Source organism: Scyliorhinus canicula, chromosome 24 (genome assembly GCF_902713615.1).
Source record: "Scyliorhinus canicula chromosome 24, sScyCan1.1, whole genome shotgun sequence".
In the NCBI taxonomy this organism is placed as follows: domain Eukaryota; kingdom Metazoa; phylum Chordata; class Chondrichthyes; order Carcharhiniformes; family Scyliorhinidae; genus Scyliorhinus; species Scyliorhinus canicula.
In genome coordinates, this window is record NC_052169.1 from 8005241 (window position 1) to 8028513 (window position 23273).

Consider the following 23273-nt stretch of genomic DNA (forward strand, 5'->3'; position numbering starts at 1 on the left):
CCGGAGTGAACCTTAGATGTAAAACTTTCTGGGTTAAAGGCTATCCATTGAGTTAAGCTAGCAGATTGATAAAAGATGGAATGATTAGATGTGCAGAGTCCACATCCCTTCAAAGGCTCTAGGGGTGTAAGGAAGAGGAGGGTGTCAGAGAGCGCATTTATGATCATTTTGTTTTTAGAAAAACTGTCTTGAAGGTGACATTTTGAAACTTTGGACTGATTAAGACAGCTCCCAGCTTCCCAAGCAGGATTGTGGATTTCAGACTGGGTCCCCACACATCTGAGAAGCAAAAGACAATCATTTATTCAATTGTGATTCACTCTGGTCTCGTCCAGGAGATTAAAAACATTTTTTGGTTGATGCCTGATTGTACGAATGTTAATTGTACCTCGGCCAGGGCATCAGGTAAGAAATCGCAGGTGGGAGAAGTGGGTGTTTGATATGTCGATACTTTATTTGGGAGATGACTTGGCATTTTGCACAGGTCACAGGAGAACACGGGCCATTTTAGCTCGTCTGCTAAGAATAATACAAAAAGGCTGCCTCATAAAAACAGATCCATGTTGTGAACATCTTGAAGAGGCATTAAAGAATAATGCATGAAACAGAGAGAGAGAGACAGACAAAGGGAGATAGCGAGAAGCAAACAACGTTTCGTGTTCACAATAACAGGCCTGCATAAAATAACTGAATAGACACCACTGATGTTTCTAAGAACTGTTTTATCTTCATCTATGACTAATCGTTGTGTGTGTGTGTATATGTGCGTGCTGATGTTTAGTAACATCACCTTTTCTTAAGTAACTTCCAGGGCAATTGAGCTCATAAACTAAACTCGTCAAGTAACAGGGCTTTGCTGCTGGGTTATTTTAAATTGAATCTCTCCCTCGAAGAGCGAAACAATAATAATCTCTATTAGTGTCGCAAGGTGGCTTACATTACACTCCAATTAAGTTGGGCAGCACGGTGGCGCAGTGGCTAGCACTACTGCCTACGGCGCCGAGGACCCAGGTTTAATCCTGGCCCTGGGTCACTGCCCGTGTGGAGTTTGCACATTCTTCCCGTGTTTGCGTGGGTCTCACCCCCACAGCCCAAAGACGTGCAGGTAGATGGTTTGGACACACTAAATTGTCCCTTAACTGGACAAAACAAAGAATCGGGTACTCTAAATTGAGAAAAAAATACTGCAATGAAGTTACTGTGAAAATCCCCTAGTCGCCCCATTCCGGCGCCTGTTCGGGTACACGGAGGGAGAATTCGGAATGTCCAATTCACCTAGCAAGCACATCTTTAGGACTTGTGGGAGGAAACCGGAGCAACCTGAGGAAACCCATGCAGACACGGGGAGAACGTGCAGACTACGCACAGACCCAAGCCCGGAATCGAACGTGGGTCCTTGGCACTGAAGTAACAGTGCTAACCACTGTGCGACTGTGCCGCCCTTAAGTACTTCCATGCAAATACATTGTTCATGGGCGACTTTGGAAGAAACATCTTTTGAAAAGCATCCGTGTTGCCTTGAGATACCTTTTAATCTTTCCTTTCTCTTGATGTCCAAGTTCTGGCACGGTAGCACAGTGGTTAGAACTGTTGCTTTAGAGCGCCAGGGTCCCAGGTTCAATTCCCGGCTTGGGTTACTGTCTGTGTGGAGTCTGCATGTTCTTCCGGTGTCCGCGTGGGTTTCCTCCGGGTGCTCCGGTTTCCTCCCACAAGTCCAGAAAGACGGGTTTGTCCGGTGAATTGGCCATGCTAAATTCTCCCTCTGTGTACCCGAACAGGCGCCGGAATGTGGCGACTAGGGACTTTTCACCAGTAACTTAATTGCAGTGTTAATGTAAGACGACTTGTGACAATAAAGATTATTATTAAATTCCATTATCCATTCTGGGAACTCGCATTGAGGAATTAGGCTCCCAATGCCACGGGGATGCACAACTGTGAACACAATTGTCGGGATGGCCCAACGCCGGTGCCAAGAATGGCGCGAACCACTCCGCCGTCAGGCCAACCAGAGTTGCGAAATCCTCCGTACTTCTGGGGGCTAGGCCAGCGCAGGAGGGCTTGGTGCCGTGCCAACTGGTGCCGAAGAGTTCCGTGCGGAGCCCTACAGAGGCCGACGCGAAAGGAAGGAGTGCCCCCATGGTCCAGACCCGCCCACAGATCGGTGGGCCCCGATCACGGGCCAGGCCACCGTGGCAGCCTTTAAAAATGGAGGTCCGACCCTCGAGAGATTAAGTCGTCACGCGAATCAGAGGGGCTGCTTCGCCAAAGATAGGCTAAGGGTCCTGCCCCTTGATTTAATATTTTGACACGCTGGCCTGTACGGCGAAGGCTGCCATTCCTGTCGGCGGCTTCAACACCGTTGTCCCTGCCCGCAACTGGCCTTTTTCCGATTTTTGGGAAAATCCTGCCCTTTGTTTTTGCTGTTCAACAACAGAATACAACTGGGGGGGCAATTTCAGTAGCAAGTGAGGACACCGTGTGAGTAGGTGCCTGAAGGGCGGCACGGTTAGCACTGTGGATTCACAGCGCCAGGGTCCCAGGTTCGATTCCCCGCTGAGTCACTGTCTGTGAGGAGTCTACACGTTCTCCCCGTGCCTGCGTGGGTTTCCTCCGGATGCTCTGCTTCCCACAGTCCAAAGACGTGCAGGCTGGGTGGATTGGTCACACTAAAATTGCCCTTAGTGTCCAAAAAGGTTAGGATGAGTTATTGAGTTAGGGGGATAGGGTGGAAGTGAGGGCTTAAGTGGGTCGGTGCAGACTTGATGGACCAAATGGCCTCCTTCTGCACTGTATGCTCTATGTTATGTTCTCTGATCCCAAGGTGTGGAATTGAGGAGACGAGCTAGATTGCCATTGCCTGCACGATAGTGACCCACTGTCAGAGATACCATTGTTCAGATGAGATGTTGTCGATCCAAGGCACCAGCTACCCTATCAGGTGAACATACAGCATGATTATGAAAAAGAGCACGAGTTCCTGACCAATCCCTAAACCGACATCTTTAAAAACTGAAGAACCAGTCATTAGCTTCTTCCGTGTTATGGGATCTTGCTGTGCACAAATTGGGCACCACATTTTTAACTTTACAGCAGTGTCTGCACATCCAGAGTGCTTAATTGACTCTAAATCGCATTGGGACATACCAAACTCGTGAAAAGAGCCAGACAATGCAAGCATTACCTCTTGTGACCACTGATTGAAATCCGGAGATTATAATACAGAGACCTACAGACGCAGACTCACCTTCCCCTCAATCCACATTGCATCAAATTGAAGCGTGTCTGAACGGCCTGTGACAAAACAGACCCGGGGGGGGGGGGGGGGGGGGGGGGGGGGCGGCACGGTGGCGCAGTGGTTAGCACTGCTGCCTCACAGCGCGCCGAGGTCCCAGGTTCGATCCCGGCTCTGGGTCACTGTCTGTGTGGAGTTTGCCCATTCTCCCCGCGCCAGTGTGAGTTTCGTCCCCACAACCCAACGATGTGCAGAGCAGGTCGATTGGCCACGCTAAATTGCCCCTTAATTGAGAAAAAAATTAATCGGGTACTCTGAATTCATGTCAAAAAAAAAGAAAAAAAAAGACCCAGGTGTTGATCCCAAACCAGCACATATTTGGGTTCAAATGTGGAAATAAAACAAATTTGAAGAACTGATTCAACAGAACAACCTCTGTTTGTCCAATGATAGACAAAGGGGGAGGGATTTGGGGAGCAGAGTTTGCTACTCAGCTTTATTTGAAGGACAACGGAGAGCTAAAAAGGGCCTTTGAACTCAATTGAGATTGAATAAAAAGTTAATTTCTGTGGTTAGCATATGCTTTCGGCTGAGATGGCAATGCAAGCGAATCTATCAGTTGTGGTCCACTCTCCTGGAGATCTGCGCCTGGTAATATCAGTGGTTTCTCTGATTTTGTTCCATGTATTATTAGGGGAAAAAAAATCATGCCTGAAATCTTATTTGTTTCAAACTCTTATTGATCATTTGCAAGCTGACCTAACACTTGTGTTTTGCAATAATGGAAACCCTTTCAAATCGTCGCCTTGCCAATTGAGTGAAAAGTTCTTCCGTTTCACAGAGGGGGCCAGGAATTGGAATGCAGTCGAACGCTGGCCACTCTCTGTATATAAGGGTAAATGTCGCCACAGTCCCAGCTAAGCTCACTGACTTCCCCACCCCCAATGTTAGTGTTGTACAGCTAGAAAGCCAGTGCTGCCTGTGCTATTTATTAGCCCTGCGACTGTTTGACGGGGGTGTGGGGTAGTATTGAGGACGCCTCAGATGGCAGCAAAGGGCAGTGTTTCTCCAACTTTCCGATATGGTTCGATGAGTATAATGCTAATATTGTGTGAGAGCTGTGGGGAAGTGAGGGTTGCGATAATAGTAAGATGTGGGAAGTGCAAAATGCGTGTTTGCGTATGTGTTAAAATGATATTAGCGACCACATGTACATCATGGTCCACTGATTTGCGCACACGAGGCACCTCAGAGAAGATATGGACACCATTAATGTGAATGGGGCATGATACCATTCCCCACCCCCCCCCCCCACCCATTTACTTTAAGAAGGTGGCTTCAAAACTACCCTCAGGGACCCACTTAACCGGAGTAGTTTCAGCAGCAAACATGTTTCTAATAATAATAATAATAATCTTTATTGTGCCAGGTAGGCTTACACGCGGCTTTTCAATGCAGTGTTAGTGTAAGCCAACTGGTGACAATAAAGATTATTATTATTATTAAAATTGCCATGAAGTTACTGTGAAAATCCCCGAGTCGCCACACTCCGGCGCCTGTTGGGGTGCACAGAGGGAGGATTCAGAATGTCCAATTCACCGAACAGCACGTCTTTCGGGACTTGTGGGAGGAAACCGGAGCGCCCGGAGGAAACCCACGCAGACACGGGGAGAACGTGCAGACTCCGCACAGACAGTGACCCGAGCCGGGAATCGAACCCGGGACCCTTGGAGCTGTGAAGCGACAGTGCTAACCACTGTGCTACTATTCAATATGTGTGATTTGAGGTGTGATGACAGATTACTCTCCATCCATTATCAATCACTGCCTTTGTAAACAAACTATGTCAATTTGAGATCTGACCAAAGCTGCTACAAGGAAATAACACTAGCTAAAGGGTTTTAGGTTTGTTTAGTCCGCTTTGTTGCTTGCAGGTGTTCAACGGAATTGTTTGCAGTCTTACTCCCAACAGGGCTGCTTCCAGTACATCAAACAATCAGAGATCTGGGCCGGGATTCTCCCAAAACCGACGTGATGGCCGGGAACCTGCGCGGATCACTCCGGCGTCGGGCCCCCTCAAACGTCGCAAAGTCTCCGGGCCCGAATGGGCTAGCAGCGGCGTGACGCCATTCGCGACGGCGTCACCTGCCATGGAAGCGTCGCGTCACTTGACGGCGCGCGGCGTTGATCACAGCACAAAAGACGGTTCCCCCCCCCCTGCGGAAAACCCGCTAAGGTGGCCGACCGCCGCGTAGCCCCGAGGTTCCAGGAGCACGACATCGAGACGCTCCTGGACGCAGTCCAGGAGCCGCCCTCTCCATCCCCCCGGGCAGAGGACGGGACCGTGCGCTGCAGTGTCACGGCCACATGCAGGGTGGAGGGTGGTACTGTGGCCATGGGTCAGACATTGTCCAACGATGTAGAGCCCAGAGCTCATCGCAGAGCGGGTCGTCATCATCCTCCATGGTCTGCCATAGACACGCTTCCACCGGCGACCGTGTGAGCCCGGCCCGTTGTGCTGCAGGTGGATGTGCAATGGAGGGGTGGTGTGCATGCCGGTGGAGTAGGGGGTGGCTGGTGGTGGGTGGGGGGGGGGGGGGGGGTGAGGGTGTTGGTGCTGGAAGGGGTGAGGGGGGTGAGGGTTTTGGTGCTGGGTGGGTGAGGGAGGGTTAGGGTGTTGGTGCTGGGTGGGTGAGGGGGGGTGAGGGTGTTGGTGCTGGAAGGGGTGAGGGGGGTGAGGGTTTTGGTGCTGGGTGGGTGAGGGAGGGTTAGGGTGTTGGTGCTGGGTGGGTGAGGGGGGGTGAGGGTGTTGGTGCTGGGTGGGTGAGGGGGGTGTGGGTGTTGGTGCTGGGTGGGTGAGGGGGGGTGAGGGTGTTGGTGCTGGGTGGGTGAGGGAGGGTGTGGGTGTTGGTGCTGGGTGGGTGAGGGGGGGTGAGGGTGTTGGTGCTGGGTGGGTGAGGGGGGTGAGGGTTTTGGTGCTGGGTGGGTGAGGGGGGGTGAGGGTGTTGGTGCTGGGTGGGTGAGGGGGGTGTGGGTGTTGGTGCTGGGTGGGTGAGGGGGGTGAGGGTGGTCGGATGTTGCCATGGTGTGCGGTATGTGGCCATACTCACCGATTCCCAAGCCCCCTAGTCAGTGAACCGGGCGGCTATCAGCCTGTCCCGTGCCCGCTGGCCCAGCCGGTAACGGTGGGCAGCCACCCGCCCATGTCCAGCCCGTCTGCCCTGACCTTTGCCCCCACTCCCCTCATCTGCAGAGGACTGCGTCTCTTCCTCCTGCTCCTCCACTCCCCCCTCCTCTGCCTGCAGCACATCGCCCCTCTGCTGGACATAGCAGACCACAATGATGTGGCCGACCCTATCTGGCGGGTACTGGAGGCCCCCCCCCCCAGAGAGGTCCAGGCACCTGAAACGCATTTTGAGCACGCCAATCACACCCCCTGTCGCTGCAAGGGCATCATTGTAGCTGTTCTCCACGTCACTCTGTGGCCCCCGTATAGGCGTCATCAACCACAACCACAACGGGTAACCCCTGTCGCCCAGCAACCAGCCCCTCAGCCGGGGGGGAGCGTCCCTCGAACATGCCGGGGATGTAAGACTGCGACAACACGTATGAGTCATGAACACTTCCCGGGTACTGGGCGCAGATGTGCAGGATAATCATGCGGTGGTCGCAGACCACCTGGATGTTCATGGAATAGGTCCCCTCCTATTGGTGAAGACGGCCCTATTGTCTGCAGGTGGCCGCACGGCGACGTGCATCCCATCGATCGCACCCTGGACCATGGGAAACCTGGCCACGGCAGAGAAGCCCACGGCCCGGGCTATCCTGGCTCGCCAGGTCCACAGGGAACCGGATGTAGTGGTATAAAGGGCGCCTGTCACTGCCCGGATGTACCGGTGCTCCGATGTCTGCGAGGTGCTGGACAGGTCCCCACTCGGTGCCTGGAATGACCCCGTGGCATAAAGGTTCAGGGACACCGTAACCTTGACGGACATGGGGAGAGGGTGTCCTTCCCCAGTGCCACGCAGTACCAGGTGTGCCAGCAGGTGGCAGATGTGAGCCACGCTTTCCCGGCTCATCCCGAGTCTCCTCCTGCATTCCCGGTCTGTGAAGTCCTGGTACGAAGAACGGGGCCGGTACACACGGGGCCTCCTCGGGCGTCTCCGTCGCCGTGGCGCCACAGCGTCCTCCACCCTCTCCTCGTGCTCCTCCTCCTCTTCGTGCTCCCCCTCCTCCTCCTCCTCCTCGTCCTGTTGGGCGGGTGGCCCTCCTGCCTGGGCGCCTACCACCTGCCCCTCTGCGGCTGCCTGCGCCGCCTCTCTGCCACGCCCCCCCCTCCTCCTCCAGCGGCAACATGTAGAATAGCGGCTGCCGCCACGGTGGCCAACATCACTGGCTGATCAGATAACATGACGGCCTGCGGGGGGGGGGGGGGGAACGACAACATGTCATCATTGCCCACCCCCCCCCCCCCCCCCCGGGGCAGCCACGTGCCATGGGCTGCATGGGCGCGACTGTGGGAGGATGATGGCACCTGGCCAGGTGGATGGCCTCCCATCCTCCCCCCCTCCCCGGCGCTCGCACTGTCCCCCCCCTCCCCGCGCCCCCCCCCCCCCCCGTCCATAGCATCGCGTCGGCCCCCACCATTCTCCGAGGCGGGCGGCACGATTGACGCCTCGCCGACGTTTTACCGGACGGAGACTTCGGGAGACGGCGGGGAGCGGGATTCACTCCGGCCCCCGGCGATCCTCCGACCCGGCGGGGAGGTGGGAGAATCCCCCCCCATGTTACCCGGTAAAGGACGGGTTGTTTCAGCTGTGTATTGTTAAGAGTTGAAGTAAAGTTACGTTGCAAAGTGGAGTTTCAGAAAGGTCGTATTTTCAACAGCTATGACATTGAATGACGGCCAGTTCAAAAGTTTACCCTCATGGCATTTGCTATCTGGCCAGAATTCCTGCAGTGGGTCCCCAATTTCCTGCCATAACTTTGTGGAAGACATTACCTGTGCGTTTATTTAGTGTCTTTAACGTAGTAAAGCAACTCCAAGGTCCTGTGCAGAAAGGTTGTCAAACAAGATTTGTCACTGAGTGACCACATCAGCTGGTGGAGTTTAAACTCAATTAGTAAATCTGGAATATAGGGCAGCACAGTGGACCATTGGTTAGCGCTGCTGCCTCATGGCGCCAAGGACCCGGGTTCGATCCTGGGCCCCGGTCACTCTCCGTGTGGAGTTTGCACATTCTCCCCGTGTCTGTGTGGGTCTCACCCCCTCAAGTTCACAGACGTGCAGGGTATGTGGATTAGCCATGCTAAATTTCCCCTTAATTGGGAGAAAATTGAAAAAAGATTAAAATAAATCTGGAATATAAAGTTGGTTTCAGTAATTGTGACCGTGAAATGAGCATCAACTGTTGTAAAAACCCACCTGGTTCACCTATGTTCCTGGGCAGCACGGTAACACAGTGGTTAGCACTGTTGCTTCACAGCTCCAGGGTCCCAGGTTCGATTCCCAGCTTGGGTCACTGTCTGTGCGGAGTCTGCACATTCTCCTCGTGTCTGCGTGGGTTTCCTCCCACAAGTCCCGAAAGACGTACTTATTAGGTGAATCGGACATTCTGAATTCTCCCTCTGTGTACCCGAACAGGCGCCAGAGTGTGGCAACTAGGGGCTTTTCACAGTAACTTATTGCGGTGTTAATGTAAGCCTACTTGTCGCAATAATAAAGATTATCATTAGGGAAGGAAATCTGCCGTCCTTACCCGGTCTGGCCTACATGTGACTCCAGACCCACAGCAATGTGTCCGACTCTTAATTGCCCCCTGAAACGGGGATGAGCAACAGATGCTGGCTTTGCCATTGACTCCCATATTCCATGAAAGAGTACAGAAAAGAAATAGGCAGCTGACTAAGGTCATGGTTTTGAGTTGGGGTCGTAAAGGTGGAGAGGTTCCAGGAGAAAATTCCAGAGTCTTAGGACCGAGGCGGCTGAAGACAGGATCATCAGTGTTGAAGCAATTAAAATGGGGGTGTGGAATTGTCCAAGATTGGAGGAGTGCAGAGATCTCAGAAGGTTGGCGGAGGAGGTTGACAGTAACTTAATTGAAGCCTACTTGTGACAATAAGTGATTTTCATTAATGGTGATTGGCACTTTTTTGGGAATTTCAACTGAAGTTACAGCGATTGGCTGATTCCCGTCTCAAACACCCCACCTAATCAGGGGGACTAGTGGGAGGTTGAGTCACTGTCAGCCACTCACATGTAGTTCCAAGTCTCTTGCTCACAGGAATTGGCAGAGATCTGGGGATAGACCACCCTGTAGCCATTTGCCCACTGAATCTGTGCCACAATATTCCACGCCACTTGCCACACTTGCACAGCAAGTTCCAGCTGCCCATTGATTACTCTGACTGTCACCCGCAGCAAATCCACATTGCTGCGCCTTTGATACAATGGGCGGGATTCTCCCAGCTTCCGCATTGAAATCGTGATCGGTGCGGGGGCGGAGAATGGGCGTTGACGCCGAAATCCGGCGCGATGTCGCTCCCACGGAGAATAGCCGCCAATCCCGTGCGCGCAGTCTGCGCGGCGTGGGTAGGGGGCCATTGACAGAGGCCCACCCGCGATTCACCGAGTGCAGCCGGCCGAGTTCCCGACGGCGTGGTTCTCTCAAAGTCCCATCCGTCGGGAACTCGGCGTGGCGGCTGCAGACTCAGACCATGGCCACCCTGGTGGGGGGCGGGCGGATCCTTCACCGGGGGGGGGCCTCATAGGCGGCCAGGCTATTGATTAGGGGCCACCGATCCGCGGGCACGTGCGATCTCGGGGGGCTATCTTTTTGGTGCCGGTCCGCGGTGTGGGTCCGCCAACTCGCATGGGGCGGATGACGCAGGACGCCGCCGTGCGCGTGCACGGATCCCTGACCGGAAGTGCAGGGCCACGTGTAGGAGAATCACTCTGGTCTTTCTTCAGGAATTAGGGTTAGGGTTAGTGGGGACATAGCCCCATTATTGGAGAATCCCTCCCAAGGAATCTCATCCTGTTTACCAGTGCGTATTGGCTTTTGATGATCAGTGCATCATACCATTGCATGCCAGATGCTGAACCAGCCTGTGATGTTTGGAGGATCCCAGTGAATGGGATATATTAAGACAGTTCCCTGGGGGGGTAGATCACTAGAGACAAGATATGGTAATGATTAGAGAGATAGGGAAGGAGTGGATCTATGGAGCGGTCTGAAAGCAAGGCTGAGAATTTAAAAATCAAAGCGTTGTTTGATGGAAAGCCGATGCTTTTGGAGGCTGAAGGCCAGAGAGCCAGTAGCTAATATTGAAAAGTCCATGCCATTTTGGGAGGTAGGCAGGGATTTTCCAGACTGGCTGGTTCAGGCTGAAATTCCTGCCGAAGTTCAATGGGCTTTTGACTGCCTCTCCAAGTTTCCAACTCTGCTCGTGGCATTTCCAGGTTTTCTTTCATTACAGGGCAGCCAGCAAGACCCACATCAATTACAGTCTCAGAATGTCGCAAAGGGTTTCACGGCCAACAAGCGTCGTTAGAGTGGTAATGTCGAAAAGATGACAATGTGATAATGGCCAGATCACGTGATGTTGCCTCCCCCCCCGTTGGTGGAAGCAGGCACCACAGGATCTTACGGATTATTTTTTTTACAGACTATTTTATTGAGGTATTTATGGCATTGTAAACAGTAACAATATACATTAGTGTGCAAATACCTGATTTTGAAAACTCACCGCTATTCTTAGAATTCCCCCTATACCAAAAAGGGCCGACATTCTAAATGGTGAACAGGGATTCTCACTCCCCGACTCCGATGCAGGCTTCGGTGGGTGCTATTCAGGTCAAACTATATTTTCAAGTTATCCCCCGGTATAACCCATATCTTCACCGAAGATTTTATCTACTTACCACTTAGTAGCATTGATGTCCTGGGTCCTGCATTGTAAGTAAAGTAGACTTTAGGAATAACCACTTTTTCAGGTTAAATTAAGTTATTTTATTATTATATTTTTTCTTTTAAAAACTAAAATCACTTTCTTTACAGAAAGGTAAAAGGATCTTGCTTCTGGATCCTGCTGGTTGGTTGAAGGGACCTTCAGGCCCAACTTGACAATCAATCTTCTTTTTAAAATCTGGTCTTCTTTAGGTGTTTTCGCTGGTGAACTCGGTTGCTGTGTCCTGTCCTTCCCATGCACCGAGCTGTGAGAGCTGGCTCTCCTGGCTGTCCCCTTTCTTCGGGTTTATATTCTCTTTCGAACAGTTATTAAGCTTTAACGACTTTATTGTAAATGAGCTTATTTCACATTGATTGTAAAAAGTATCTTTGATCTAAAACATTCTAATACAACCAAGTATTCATTTTGGGCATGGCCTCGCCTCTCAGATCTGATTAAATTGTCCTTTGTGATGTTCAAAGAATTCTTTGGTTTCAATAGGTGTTACTTTTAATTTCTGTCATTTCAATCGTTTAATTTTCCAATTGTCCCCAGCTCATAACTTTGCCTTTGATTTTGACTTTAAATTATGTTTCTCGTAGACAGGTTGTCTCCAACTTTCTTTTAATTTACTTGGTACTAGTAGAATTTCACACTTAGAATTGACACCAAATTCAACTGAACATTCATTTCCTTTCCAGCTGTTTGCTAAGAGAGTTAGTTTCAATGAAGGTGTGAAACATTTGCTTTTAGCTGTATGCTAAAATTTCACTTGGTTATGACTTGAAAGACCTGCCTGTTTTAAACATTCGTCACTTAATTCAATTGAAACTCTCATCCATGCTTTTCCAGATGCTTCCTAAGATAGTTACTTTCAATGAAGGTGTGAGCCAACGTTTTAGCTTAATACAAGAATCCTGTGTGTTTGCTAAACCTGCTTATACTTCGGTCTTTGGGGGGATCTTAAGAATTTTTACATTGTGGATTCAGTTGCAGTGATGAAGGATTGTACCGTTCTCAAGTGCATTTCTCGTCTGCTCTTAGGAAAAACGCCCAATCCCGGAACCAGGTCAAAATGGTGAGTGTTTTTAGTCTTTTCCACCCAGGGTTCTGTCACTTTAAACATTAAATTCTATGTTACAGGTACAACTCCGTTAAACTTTATGTAAATAAATAATGTAGACATTGAGAGAAGAAGGGGCAAAGAAGCAGGCCTTCTGCAGATGGCAGCCGGTGTCATAATATACACCAGTATATCATGGTGCAGACACACACTGATGGACACAGACAGGGACCAATCAACATGTACAAACACCGCAGCCAATCACCAGTTAGAATACACACACTATAAAGGCAGAGGGCACCACAGTTCCCGCTCATTCTGGGTGCTGCCTCTGAGTGTAACAAGAACTCATCCAGCCCAGCACAGACTCACACCACGTGCTGAGAGAATCAACTGGTTTGGACAAGGCTTAGGTCTCTAGTTTAAGTTAGCATCATTTAGACCCACAGTCATGGAACATAGGGGCCTCACGGTAGCATGGTGGTTAGCATCAATGCTTCACAGCTCCAGGGTCCCAGGTTCGATTCCCGGCTGGGTCACTGTCTGTGCGGAGTCAGCACGTCCTCCCCGTGTGTGCGTGGGTTTCCTCCGGGTGCTCCGGTTTCCTCCCACAGTCCAAAGATGTGCGGGTTAGGTGGATTGGCCATGCTAAATTGCCCGTAGTGTAAGGTTAATGGGGGGATTGTTGGGTTACAGGTATACGGGTTACGTGGGTTAAGTGGGGTGAGCATTGCTCGGCACAACATCGAGGGCCGAAGGGCCTGTTCTGTGCTGTACTGTTCTATGTTCTATGTTCTATAGAACAGTACAGGCCCTTGGGCCCTCGATGTTGTGCCGAGCAATGATCACCCTACTCAAGTCAACGTATCCACCCTATACCAGAAACCCAACAACCCCCCCTCCCCCATTAACCTTATTCTTTAGGACACTAAGGGCAATTTAGCATAGCCAATCCACCTAACCCGCACATCTTTGGACTGTGGGAGGAAACCGGAGCACCCGGAGGAAACCCACGCACACACGGGGAGGACATGCAGACTCCGCACAGACAGTGACCCAGCCGGGAATCGATCCTGGGACCCTGGAGCTGTGAAGCATTTATGCTCACCACCATGCTACCGTGCTGCCCTTTAAACATTAAATTCTATGTTAGTCATCGTGTGTTAGTTAGTTAGAAGTTGTTAATAAAATTGAGTTGAACGTTCTTCAGTGTTGGAAGTGTCTGTTCGTCTCTCAAATCTACACTAGCCAACACTTCAGCCGGCAGATTCATTGTCTGGTCACCCATCCCAACTCATGTTTCAGCCTTCGCCCCTCCCACCCCGACTGAAAATCTCAGTTGAGGGTGAATGTTTTTAAAGATTGGATTACCAAGGCAGGCAATCTCCCGACTTGGAAAACTCAATCTGAGGTCGGAAACCTGGGCCCTCCTCTCACCTGTATTCCTTTGGCCAATTTCCTGAAACCCTTTGGCTAACGACCCTCGAGTTATAATTATAATTAATTATAATTAATAATTAATAATTTATAATTCTTACAAAACTCTTCACATTTAAATGTAAGATAGGGTTGTGGTTCTGGAGTGTTAAGAATGGAAACGGATGATACATAGTAAAGTTGGTCATTTTCTTTGCTAATACTTGGAAGAATGGGCAGCACGGTAGCATTGTGGTTAGCACAATTGCTTCACAGCTCCAGGGTCCCAGGTTCGATTCCGAATTGAGTCACTGTCTGTGTGGAGTCTGCACATCCTCCCCGTGTGTGCGTGGGTTTCCTCCGGGTACTCCGGTTTCCTCCCACAGTCCAAAGATGTGCAGGTTAGGTGGATTGGCACCGCTAAATTGCCCTTAGTATCCAAAATTGCCCTTACTGTTGGGTGGGGTTACTGGGTTATGGGGACAGGGTGGAGGTGTTGACCTTGGGTAGGGTGATCTTTCCAAGAGCCGGTGCAGACTCGATGGGCCGAATGGCCTCCTTCTGCACTGTAAATTCTGTGACAAGAATGGAATGCAGTGTTGAAACAGTCCTGTTATTGTAACTCCGAATTGGGTAATATTTCCTGAAGCTAGGGTCAGAGACTTTGAGAATTGTACTGCAATTTTCCTGGAAACTCTCAGAAGTGGAAACTTTAATAAGTACAGATAGGTAGTGACTCCTTCCTTGTTTAATCCAGCATTCTTGCAAATTGTTGAATGATCAAAGCAACTCATGTTAACAATCCCGCTGATGTTAAATGCGGGGGTATCCCAAATCCCGGAAGAGAAACTTGGAACGCCGCTTCTTAGCTGTTTATTTTGCGATTTGGTATAATGTGAGGAAAGAGATGAAAACAAGTGAGGGAATTTTCAGTCTTGTGATCATTCAAATAAAAAAAGTTTATTAAACTGTAAACCAGTATTTTACAAACTTCATTTCCGGGGACCCATTTTTACCAACCGACCAACGTGTGGGACCCAACCTGGCCGACCTTCACGGCCCACGACGGCCGACCTGTGCGACCCACGCTAGCCTACCTTCGGGGCACATGCCGGCCGACCTTCGCGACGCATGCTGGCCAACCTTTGCGACCCACGTCGGCTGACATTTGCGACCCACGCCGAGCAACCTTCGCGGCCCACGACGGCCGAACTTTGCGGCCCACGCGGCTGACCTTCGCGGCCCACGACGGCCGACCTTCGCGACCCATGCCGGCCGACCTTTGCGGCCCACGCCGAGCAACCTTTGCGGCCCACGCGGCTATCCTGCGCGACCCACCATTTTCTCTTAACTTGTTTGTTGCTAACAAAAATGGAGGAAATGGTTTTGGGTCCCTTTGGCCCCAATGGTCCTTTTGCCCCTTTGGTCCGTTTGGCCCACGAAACTTGGAAAAAAAAAGGCTGCGACCATGTACAAAAAATGCGGCCGCACTCGGGCCCGATGATCGGTGCACATGCACATAGTTTTGCGTGTGCATGCCGATGATTGGGCACGCATGCGCAGCGTGGGCAAATTTTAAAAATCTGTTCCTGGCCATTTTGAAGGCCGCTTGCAGCCGCCGTTATTAAAAGCCGTCGGCTGCGGCAGTTGCGCGCGGATTTGCGCGATTGGGAGCGCCACGACGGACGGCTCCGCGACCCTCCCGACACCCACCCACGACCCGCCCTCGGGTCGTGCCCCTGACTTTGACAATGCCTGTTCTAAACCACACAATGGGAAAAGCAACAGTATAGAACAAAAATTGTGCTTAACTACAATAATGGCTCACACACAGAGTATCATTAAATTAACCCTTTTCCAAATCTATCTCCTTTCCTAAACTTCTAGAATATACCTTCCCCAAAACAACAGCCCATAGATTTCAACACTGTGTGCCAAATCCAACAATAATTCTTGTACACAACCTGTATCTTTCTTTTGTGACACTTCCTTCTGATTTAGAGTAGCCCACCTCGGGTTCAAATCAGCAGTCTTCAGACTGCAGCTTGTTGTGGGAGAGCTCAGCTTCCAGCCGAGCGTGGATGTGATCTTAGTCTCCAGTCAGCTCTTTTCCTCCACTTCAGGACTAACTGCCACTGATATACAGCTTTTCCATTTGATGTCATCTTATCTGAACAACTTGACTTTGGGATCCCTCTCTTTGCATGTAAGTCCGACAGCCCTTCTTATTTCTCTCTTTGAACTCCCGCCCTCTTTATCTTTAGCTCCAGATACTCTATGCCCTATTGTTCTCCACTTCACTGAGGTAAATATCTGTTCACCCTGTTACTAGGTTAATCTGCGTCTCAAACGCCCACAATGCAGCTGAATCCTAATTAATTTCCTTTTATCCAATCCTTTAATCTTCATTTAATCCCAGTTACTTGGCGCACATAACTTCGGTAGAACACACATGACATTCTAACTGTCCATAAGACGTAAGACATAGAAATAGAATTAGGCCATTTGGCCATCGAGTCTGCTCCATGATGCAATCATGGTGGATATGGTTCTCATCCCCGTTCTCCTGCCTTCTCCACAAACCCCTGATCCCCTTATTAATCAAGAACCTTTCTATCTCTGTCTTAAAGGCACTCAATGACTAGGACTCAACAACCTTCTGCGGCAAAGGGTTCTACAGATTCACCCCCCTATGTTTTGCTATATTAAAGGCACTGTGTATATCCAAATGTTTAACGTTGGAATAAACACCCTTTGGAAAATCATTGTAATGGGTAATCTAAATGGATATTATAGAATCCCTACAGTGCATGAGAAGGTTATTCGGCCCATCGACTGTCCACTGACCCTCTGAAAGAGCATTCAACCTAGGCCCACTCCCCCGCCACACCCCTGCAGCCCCATGTAAACAGTAAGGGGCAATTGATCATGGCCAATCCGCCTAACCTGCGCATCGTTGGACAGTGGGAGGAAACCGGGGCACCCGGAGGAAACCCACACAGACTCCGCACAGACAGTGACCCAAGGTTGGAATTGAACCAGGGTCTCTGGCGTTGTAAGGCAGCAGTGCTAACCACTGGGCCATTATGCTACAAGTTGGAAAGTCACCAGAACTAAGAGGCTTGTTCGGCTCAATAGCTTTATTCGTTACTATTCTTGTTGTGTTCCAGAGGTTTTCCGATCAAAGTAATCTGTGATGGCAGGAGTACCAAATAAATCAAACACTGGAGGAAGCTAATATTCCTGGACACATTCAGTGTTCTTTCCAAAGATCAAATTTGCTCGTGCCTAATTTTTTCTTCCCTGTTGTGCTTGCAGAGGTGCTTCTGCAGATGAATGCTGTTGGGATCTGCGGCTCAGACGTCCATTACTGGCAACACGGAAAATTAGGCGACTTCCTCATGAAAAAGCCAATGGTGCTGGGACACGAAGGCTCAGGGACTGTGTTTAAAGTGGGAGCAGGCGTGCAACATCTCAAAGCAGGTCGGTGGATCTATAACTTGGAGAAAAGTGCCAAGTTTTGTTTCGGGTAGAAATGGCCACGGCCCTTATCCAAACTTATAATTTTCCCAATACGTATGGGGATGTGGGGTGGTGAGGGTAATGAATGAAGGTCACCCACGTTACTGGAATTTTTGTTAAACTTAATGCAGCAAAGCTAATTCCTTTAATTGCGGGAATCCCGAAACAGATGACACAGTCATAAAATGAGAGCAAATGCCTTTTAAGTTGCCATGATCCACATAGGTACTAAAGACAAAGGTCGAGCAAGGATAGAGGTTCTGCTGAGGGAATTTGAGCAGCTAGGGGCTAAATTAAAAGGCAGACCCAAAAAGGTAATAATTTTCGGATTGCTACCTGATCCACGGGCTAATTGGCACAGGGTCAATAAGATTAAGGACCAAGCATTCAGATCAAAATTAATGAAAGTGAAAATTGCGTATTGTCATGAGTAGACTTCAATGAAGTTACTGTGAAAAGCCCCTAGTCGCCACATTCTGGCACCTGTTTGGGGAGGCTGGTATGGGAATTGAACCGTGCTGCTGGCCTGCTTGGTCTGCTTTAAAAGCCAGCGATTTAGCCCAGTGTGCTAAACCAGCCCCTGATGAGTGAATAGCACAAATAGAGACAATGGGCTATGATTTGCTGGTGATTACTGACACATGGTTACAAGGAGACCGGGTCTGGGAGTTGAATATCCAGTATTTCGGAAGGATAAACAGAAAGGAAAGGGGATGGTGTAGCTTTCCTGGTAAGGGAAAGTATCAGTGCTGTATTGAGAAATGATACAGGCATTGAAGATCAAGACATGGATCAGCCTGGTTAGAATCAAGGAATAGCAAAGGAAAGAAGTCCCTCGTGGGAGCAATCTATAGGTCCTCAAACTGTAGTTCCGCAGTGGGGCACAGTATAAACCAGGAAATATTGGAGGCTTGGAAGAAAGGTACAGCAATAAGCATGGGTGCTTTTAATATGCATATAGACTGGATTAATCAAATTAGCAAGGATAGCCTTGAGGGGGAGTTCATTGAATGTATTAGAGATTGTTTCTCGGAGTAGTATGTTGTGGAACTAACCAGGGGGCAGGCTATTCTGGATTTGGTTTTGTGCAATGTGGAGGAATTAATTAAGGATCCTCCAGGAAGAGTGATCATCGCATGATAGAATTACAAATTCAGTTTGAGGGCAAGAAATGAGTCCCACACCGGCGTTCTGGAGTTCAACAAAGGTAATTTGGAGGCAGCACGGTAGCATGGTGGTTAGCATAAATGCTTCACAGCTCCAGGGTCCCAGGTTCGGTTCCCGGCTGGGTCACTGTCTGTGCGGAGTCTGCACGTCCTCCCCGTGTGTGCGTGGGTTTCCCCCGGGTGCTCCGGTTTCCTCCCACAGTCCAAAGATGTGCGGGTTAGGTGGATTGGCCATGCTAAATTGCCCGTAGTGTCCTAAAAAAGTAAGGTTGGGGGGGTTGTTGGGTTACGGGTATAGGGTGGATACGTGGGTTTGAGTAGGGTGATCATTGCTCGGCACAACATCGAGGGCTGAAGGGCCTGTTCTGTGCTGTACTGTTCTATGTTCTATGTTCTATGTTCTAATTACATAGACACGATGACAGATTTGGCCCTGATGGACTGGGCAGGAAGACTAAAAAGCCAGACAGTCGATGAGCAGTGGCAGTTGTTGAAGTAGATATTCAATCTCTCCCAACTAAAATATATTACAGAGGGGAGGGGAAGAAAGATGGCAAGAAGGGGAAATCATCCACAGCTAATCAAAGAAGCTAAAGATAACATAAAGACAGAAACTAAGGCATACCCATATTGTAAAGGACAGTGGCAGGCTGGAAGATCAGAAAACCTTTAAAAATCAACAAAGGGTTATTAAAAAAGTAACAAAAAGAGCAAAAGTAAATTATGAAAGAAAGCTAGCGCAAAATATGGAAAAGGATATCAAAATTTTGTGTAAGTATATAAAAGGGAAGAGAGTAGCTAAAGTCAATGTTGGTCCATTGAAGGATGGGACCAGGGAGTTAATCATGGGGAGAACAGAAATAGCAGACATTAAATCAGTATTTTTTCTGGGTTTTCACAACGCTAGTACCACCCCAATAGTAACAGGTAACATGGAGGTAATAGAAAGGGAGGAACATAGAACAATCATCATTTATTGGGAAAAAGTACAAAACAAATAATCGGGATTGAAGGCATATACGTCCCCAAGGCCTGATGGCCTACATTCTAGGGTCTTGAAGGAAGTGGCAGTGAAGATAGTGGATCCATTGGTTATAATATTCCAAAATTCCCTCGATGCATGAAAGGTTCCAGTGGATTAGAAAAATGCTAATTCAATCCTAATGCTTATTCAAAAAGGGAAGGAGACAGAAAATAGAAAACGATAGATAAGTAAGTATAACATCTGTCTTTGGGAAATTGTTAGAATCCATTATTGAGGAAGTAATAGCAGGACGTTTAGAAAGTCACAACGCAATCCATCAGAGTCAGCATGGCTTCATGAAGGGTAAATCGTGTTTGGTTAATTTGCCAGAGTTTTTCGAAGATGTAACAAGCCAAGTAGATAATGGGGATCCTGTAGATGTAGTATATCTGGACTTTCAGAAGGCATTTGATCAGGTGACACACAAAAGATTAATACACAAGGTAAAATCACATAGGATTACGGGTAATTCCTTATCTTGGATAGAAGACTGGCTAGCTGACAGAAAGCAGAGGGTCAGGTAAATGGGTCTTTTTCTTGTTGGCAAGATGTAAGTAGTGGGGTCCCATTGGGTTCAGTCCTAGGAGATATACAAATTAATATAGGTTAGGTGAGCGGGCCAAAATTGGCAGATGCCGTTCAGCGTTCATAAGTGTGAGGTTATCCATTTTGGTCGGAAAAATGAAAAGGCAACTTATTATCTAAATGGGGAGAGACCTCAGAGTGCTTTGGTACAGAGGGATCTGGGTGCCCTTGTGCATGAATTGCAGAAAACTAGCAAGCAGCTACAGCAGGTAATGAAGAAGGCAAATGTAATTTTGGCCTTTATAGCGAAAGGAATAGAGTATAAAAGTAGGAAGTGTTGGAGGAACTCTACAAGGCATTGGCGATGCTGCACCTGGAGTACTGTGTATAGTTTTGGTCCCCTTATTTGAGGAGGGATGTAGTTGCATTGGAGGCAGTTCAGAGGAGGTTCACTAGATTGATTCCAGAGATGAGGGTTTTGTCGTGTGAAGAGAGACTGAGCAGTTTAGGACGATACTGTCTCGAGTTTAGAAGAATGAGAGGGGATCTAATTGAGGGACATACGATGATAAAAAGGTATTGACAAAGCAGATGTAGAGCAGCTGCTTCTTCTTGTGGGGCAATCATAGAATCCTTGCAGTGCGGAAGGAGGTCATTTGGCCCATCAAGGCTCCACTGACCCTCTGAAAGAGCACCCGACTCAGGCCCACTCCCCCGCCCTATCCCCATAACCCTACCTATAACCTGCACATCTTTTGGACTGTGGGGGGGAAATGGAGCACCTGGAGTAAACCCATGCAGTCAGGGGGAGAATGTGCAAACTCCGCACAAGTCAGAATTGAACCCAGGTCCCTGGCAATTTGAAGCAGCAGTGCTAACCACTGTGCCAACGTGCCACCCCACCATGTAGAATGAGAAGTCGTAGTTTTAGGATTAAGGTTGGCAGATTTAAAACAGGGATGAGGAGAAATTACTTCTGTCAAAGGGTCATCAATCTGTGCAATTGGCTATCCCAGAATGCAATGGACATCGAGTAAATGTAAGGAGCTGGACAGATTTTTAATTAGTAATGGGTTGAAGGGTTATGGAGAACGAGAAGGAAAGTGGAGTTGGGGCATGATGGGATCAGCCATGGCAGAGCGGGTTCGAGGGGCTGAATGGCTTAATCCTGCTCCTAATTGCAATGTTCATTAAGGAGTGAATTCAAGAAGCACTTTTTCCACACAGAGGGTGGTGGAAACCTGGAATTCTACTGTGGAATCTGGGTGACAGTATTGGAGCTTTCAAGAAAAAGATGGACAGATTTGTTTTAGGTATGAATTTCAAGGGATACCCTCCACGCGCCGCCCCCCCCCCCCCCCCCCCCCCACCCCCCTCCCCCCACCCACTTCCCTCCCACTGTTTATCCTCACAACAATGCCTTTATTAATGAACCGGGGATGGTTTAGCTCACTTGGCTAGGCTGGTTCATGATGCAGTGCGCGGGTTCAATTCCCGAACTGGCTGAGGTTATTCACGCAGACCCTGGTCTTCTCAATCTTGTCCCTCGCCTGAGATTTAGGGCAGCACGGTAGCATTGTGGTTAGCACAATTGCTTCACAGCTCCAGGGTCCCAGGTTCGATTCCGGCTTGGGTCACTGTCTGTGTGGAGTCTGCACATCCTCCCCGTGTGTGCGTGGGTTTCCTCCGGGTGCTCCGGTTTCCTCCCACAGTCCAAAGATGTGCAGGTTGGGTGGATTGGCCATGATAAATTGCTCTTAGTGTCAAAAATTGCCCTTAGTGTTGGGTGGGGTTACTGGGTTATGGGGATAGGGTGGAGGTGTTGACCTTGGGTAGGGTGCTCTTTCCAGGACCCGGCGCAGACTCGATGGGCCGAATGGCCTCCTTCTGCACTGTAAATTCTATGATTCTATGATAATCTATGTGGTGATCCTCAGGTTAAATCACCACCGGTCAGCTCTACCCCCCTCAAAGGGAAAAGCAGCCTAGGGTCACCTGGTACTGTGGCACCTTTACCGTACCTTATCTTACCCGTTCAAGAACTGTCAACTATCTGAAAAAATGAAAATGAAAATCGCTTATTGTCACGAGTAGGCTTCAAATGAAGTTACTGTGAAAAGCCCCTAGTCGCCACATTCCGGCGCCTATTCGGGGAGGCTGTTACGGGAATCGAACCATGCTGCTGGCCTGCTTGGTCTGCTTTCAAAGCCAGCAATTTAGCGTTGTGCTAAACAGCCCCTGTGCTAAATATCTCCTTTCTTGCAGGTGACAGGGTTGCCATTGAACCTGCCTACCCTCTACAAAATGATGACTTCTGTAAATCAGGACGTTACAACCTGTCTCCAAGAATGTTCTGCTGTGCTACCCCACCGTATGATGGGCACCTGTGCCGGTACTATGCCCACAATGCCAACTACTGTTTCAAGTGAGTTTGTGAGTCACCTGTTTCGATGATACCTGACCACCGTAGGCAAGTTCTCCTCTCGAGAGGCTCAGACAAACCTCGCTTCAGTTCACCAATAGTGGGGCAACTAACTCCTACTGCACTCTAATGCCCCTGGTCCACCTCAGACTTGAAAACGTCTCCGTGTGTGACGGGGCATTTTAACACGCCAACCTTCAGTTGGGCATTGCCCTTCACCATTGTTTCCACCGCTTCCATTGTGGTCTGAGTACGTTGTGCTCAAGATTCACAACTTAAACATGTCTGTTGTTGAGAGGGTCCCAACTCTTGTAAATAAGTGTGCCTACCTGAAAGCATTTTGAGAAAAGGAGCATTAAGGCCAAAGAATCTGGTCGCCAAGCTTCTCCCTTAGGCATCAGGAACACAACAACTTTGAGAAGCTCCCCGTTATTTTCTTATTGCACCAACAAAATAGTTTCATTCCTGTAAACCTTGCAATCCAGGCTTGTGGAACTAAGACAATAGGCCTGTGAGACATAGGAGCAGAATTTGACCACCCTGCCCTACCCTAATGAATCAGTACTCCTCCATGTTTTGTGGGGCGCCCGCGGGGAGGACGGTAACCGCGCATGCGCGGGTGACGTCATTTAAGCGCCGCCGGCCGCATCATTTATGCGGTGCCGTTTTGACGCGGCGTCAAGGCCCGGCGCGCGAAATTGACGCGGTGCCGCTCCTCGCCCCCTTGGGGGTGGGAGAATAGGGGGCGAGGAGCGGCCTCCGACGCCGGAGTGAAACACTCCGGTTTTCACTCCGGCGTCGGCACTCCCGTTGGGAGAATTGCGCCCGGTATATTCCGTGGAATTACAGTTGTGTTGTTTGGGTCAGCAGTGCTCCAACTGCAGTGTTCATCATCCTTTGAGAAGAAGGGTGGGATTCCCCAGTCCCCCAGCCGCATGTTTCACGGCTTT

The 23273-nt window shown here is 49.5% G+C and overlaps 1 protein-coding gene across 2 annotated transcripts in view; it reads left to right on the forward strand.

Annotated features, from left to right (window-relative positions):
* Positions 1 to 360: 360 nt before the first annotated feature.
* The window catches only part of LOC119956918 (sorbitol dehydrogenase-like), a 50128-nt gene continuing 27215 nt past the window's right edge, over positions 361 to 23273 (forward strand). The window contains exons 1-4 of one of the 2 annotated variants that reach the window (XM_038784489.1): positions 361 to 405; positions 12230 to 12263; positions 16983 to 17147; positions 22167 to 22326. In XM_038784489.1, coding sequence (XP_038640417.1) covers positions 376 to 405; positions 12230 to 12263; positions 16983 to 17147; positions 22167 to 22326 — 389 coding nt within the window. In that variant the 5' untranslated portion in view covers positions 361 to 375. Of the gene's footprint in view, positions 406 to 3740; positions 3887 to 12229; positions 12264 to 16982; positions 17148 to 22166; positions 22327 to 23273 lie in introns of those variants that run through there. The other variant, XM_038784488.1, reaches the window with a different exon arrangement.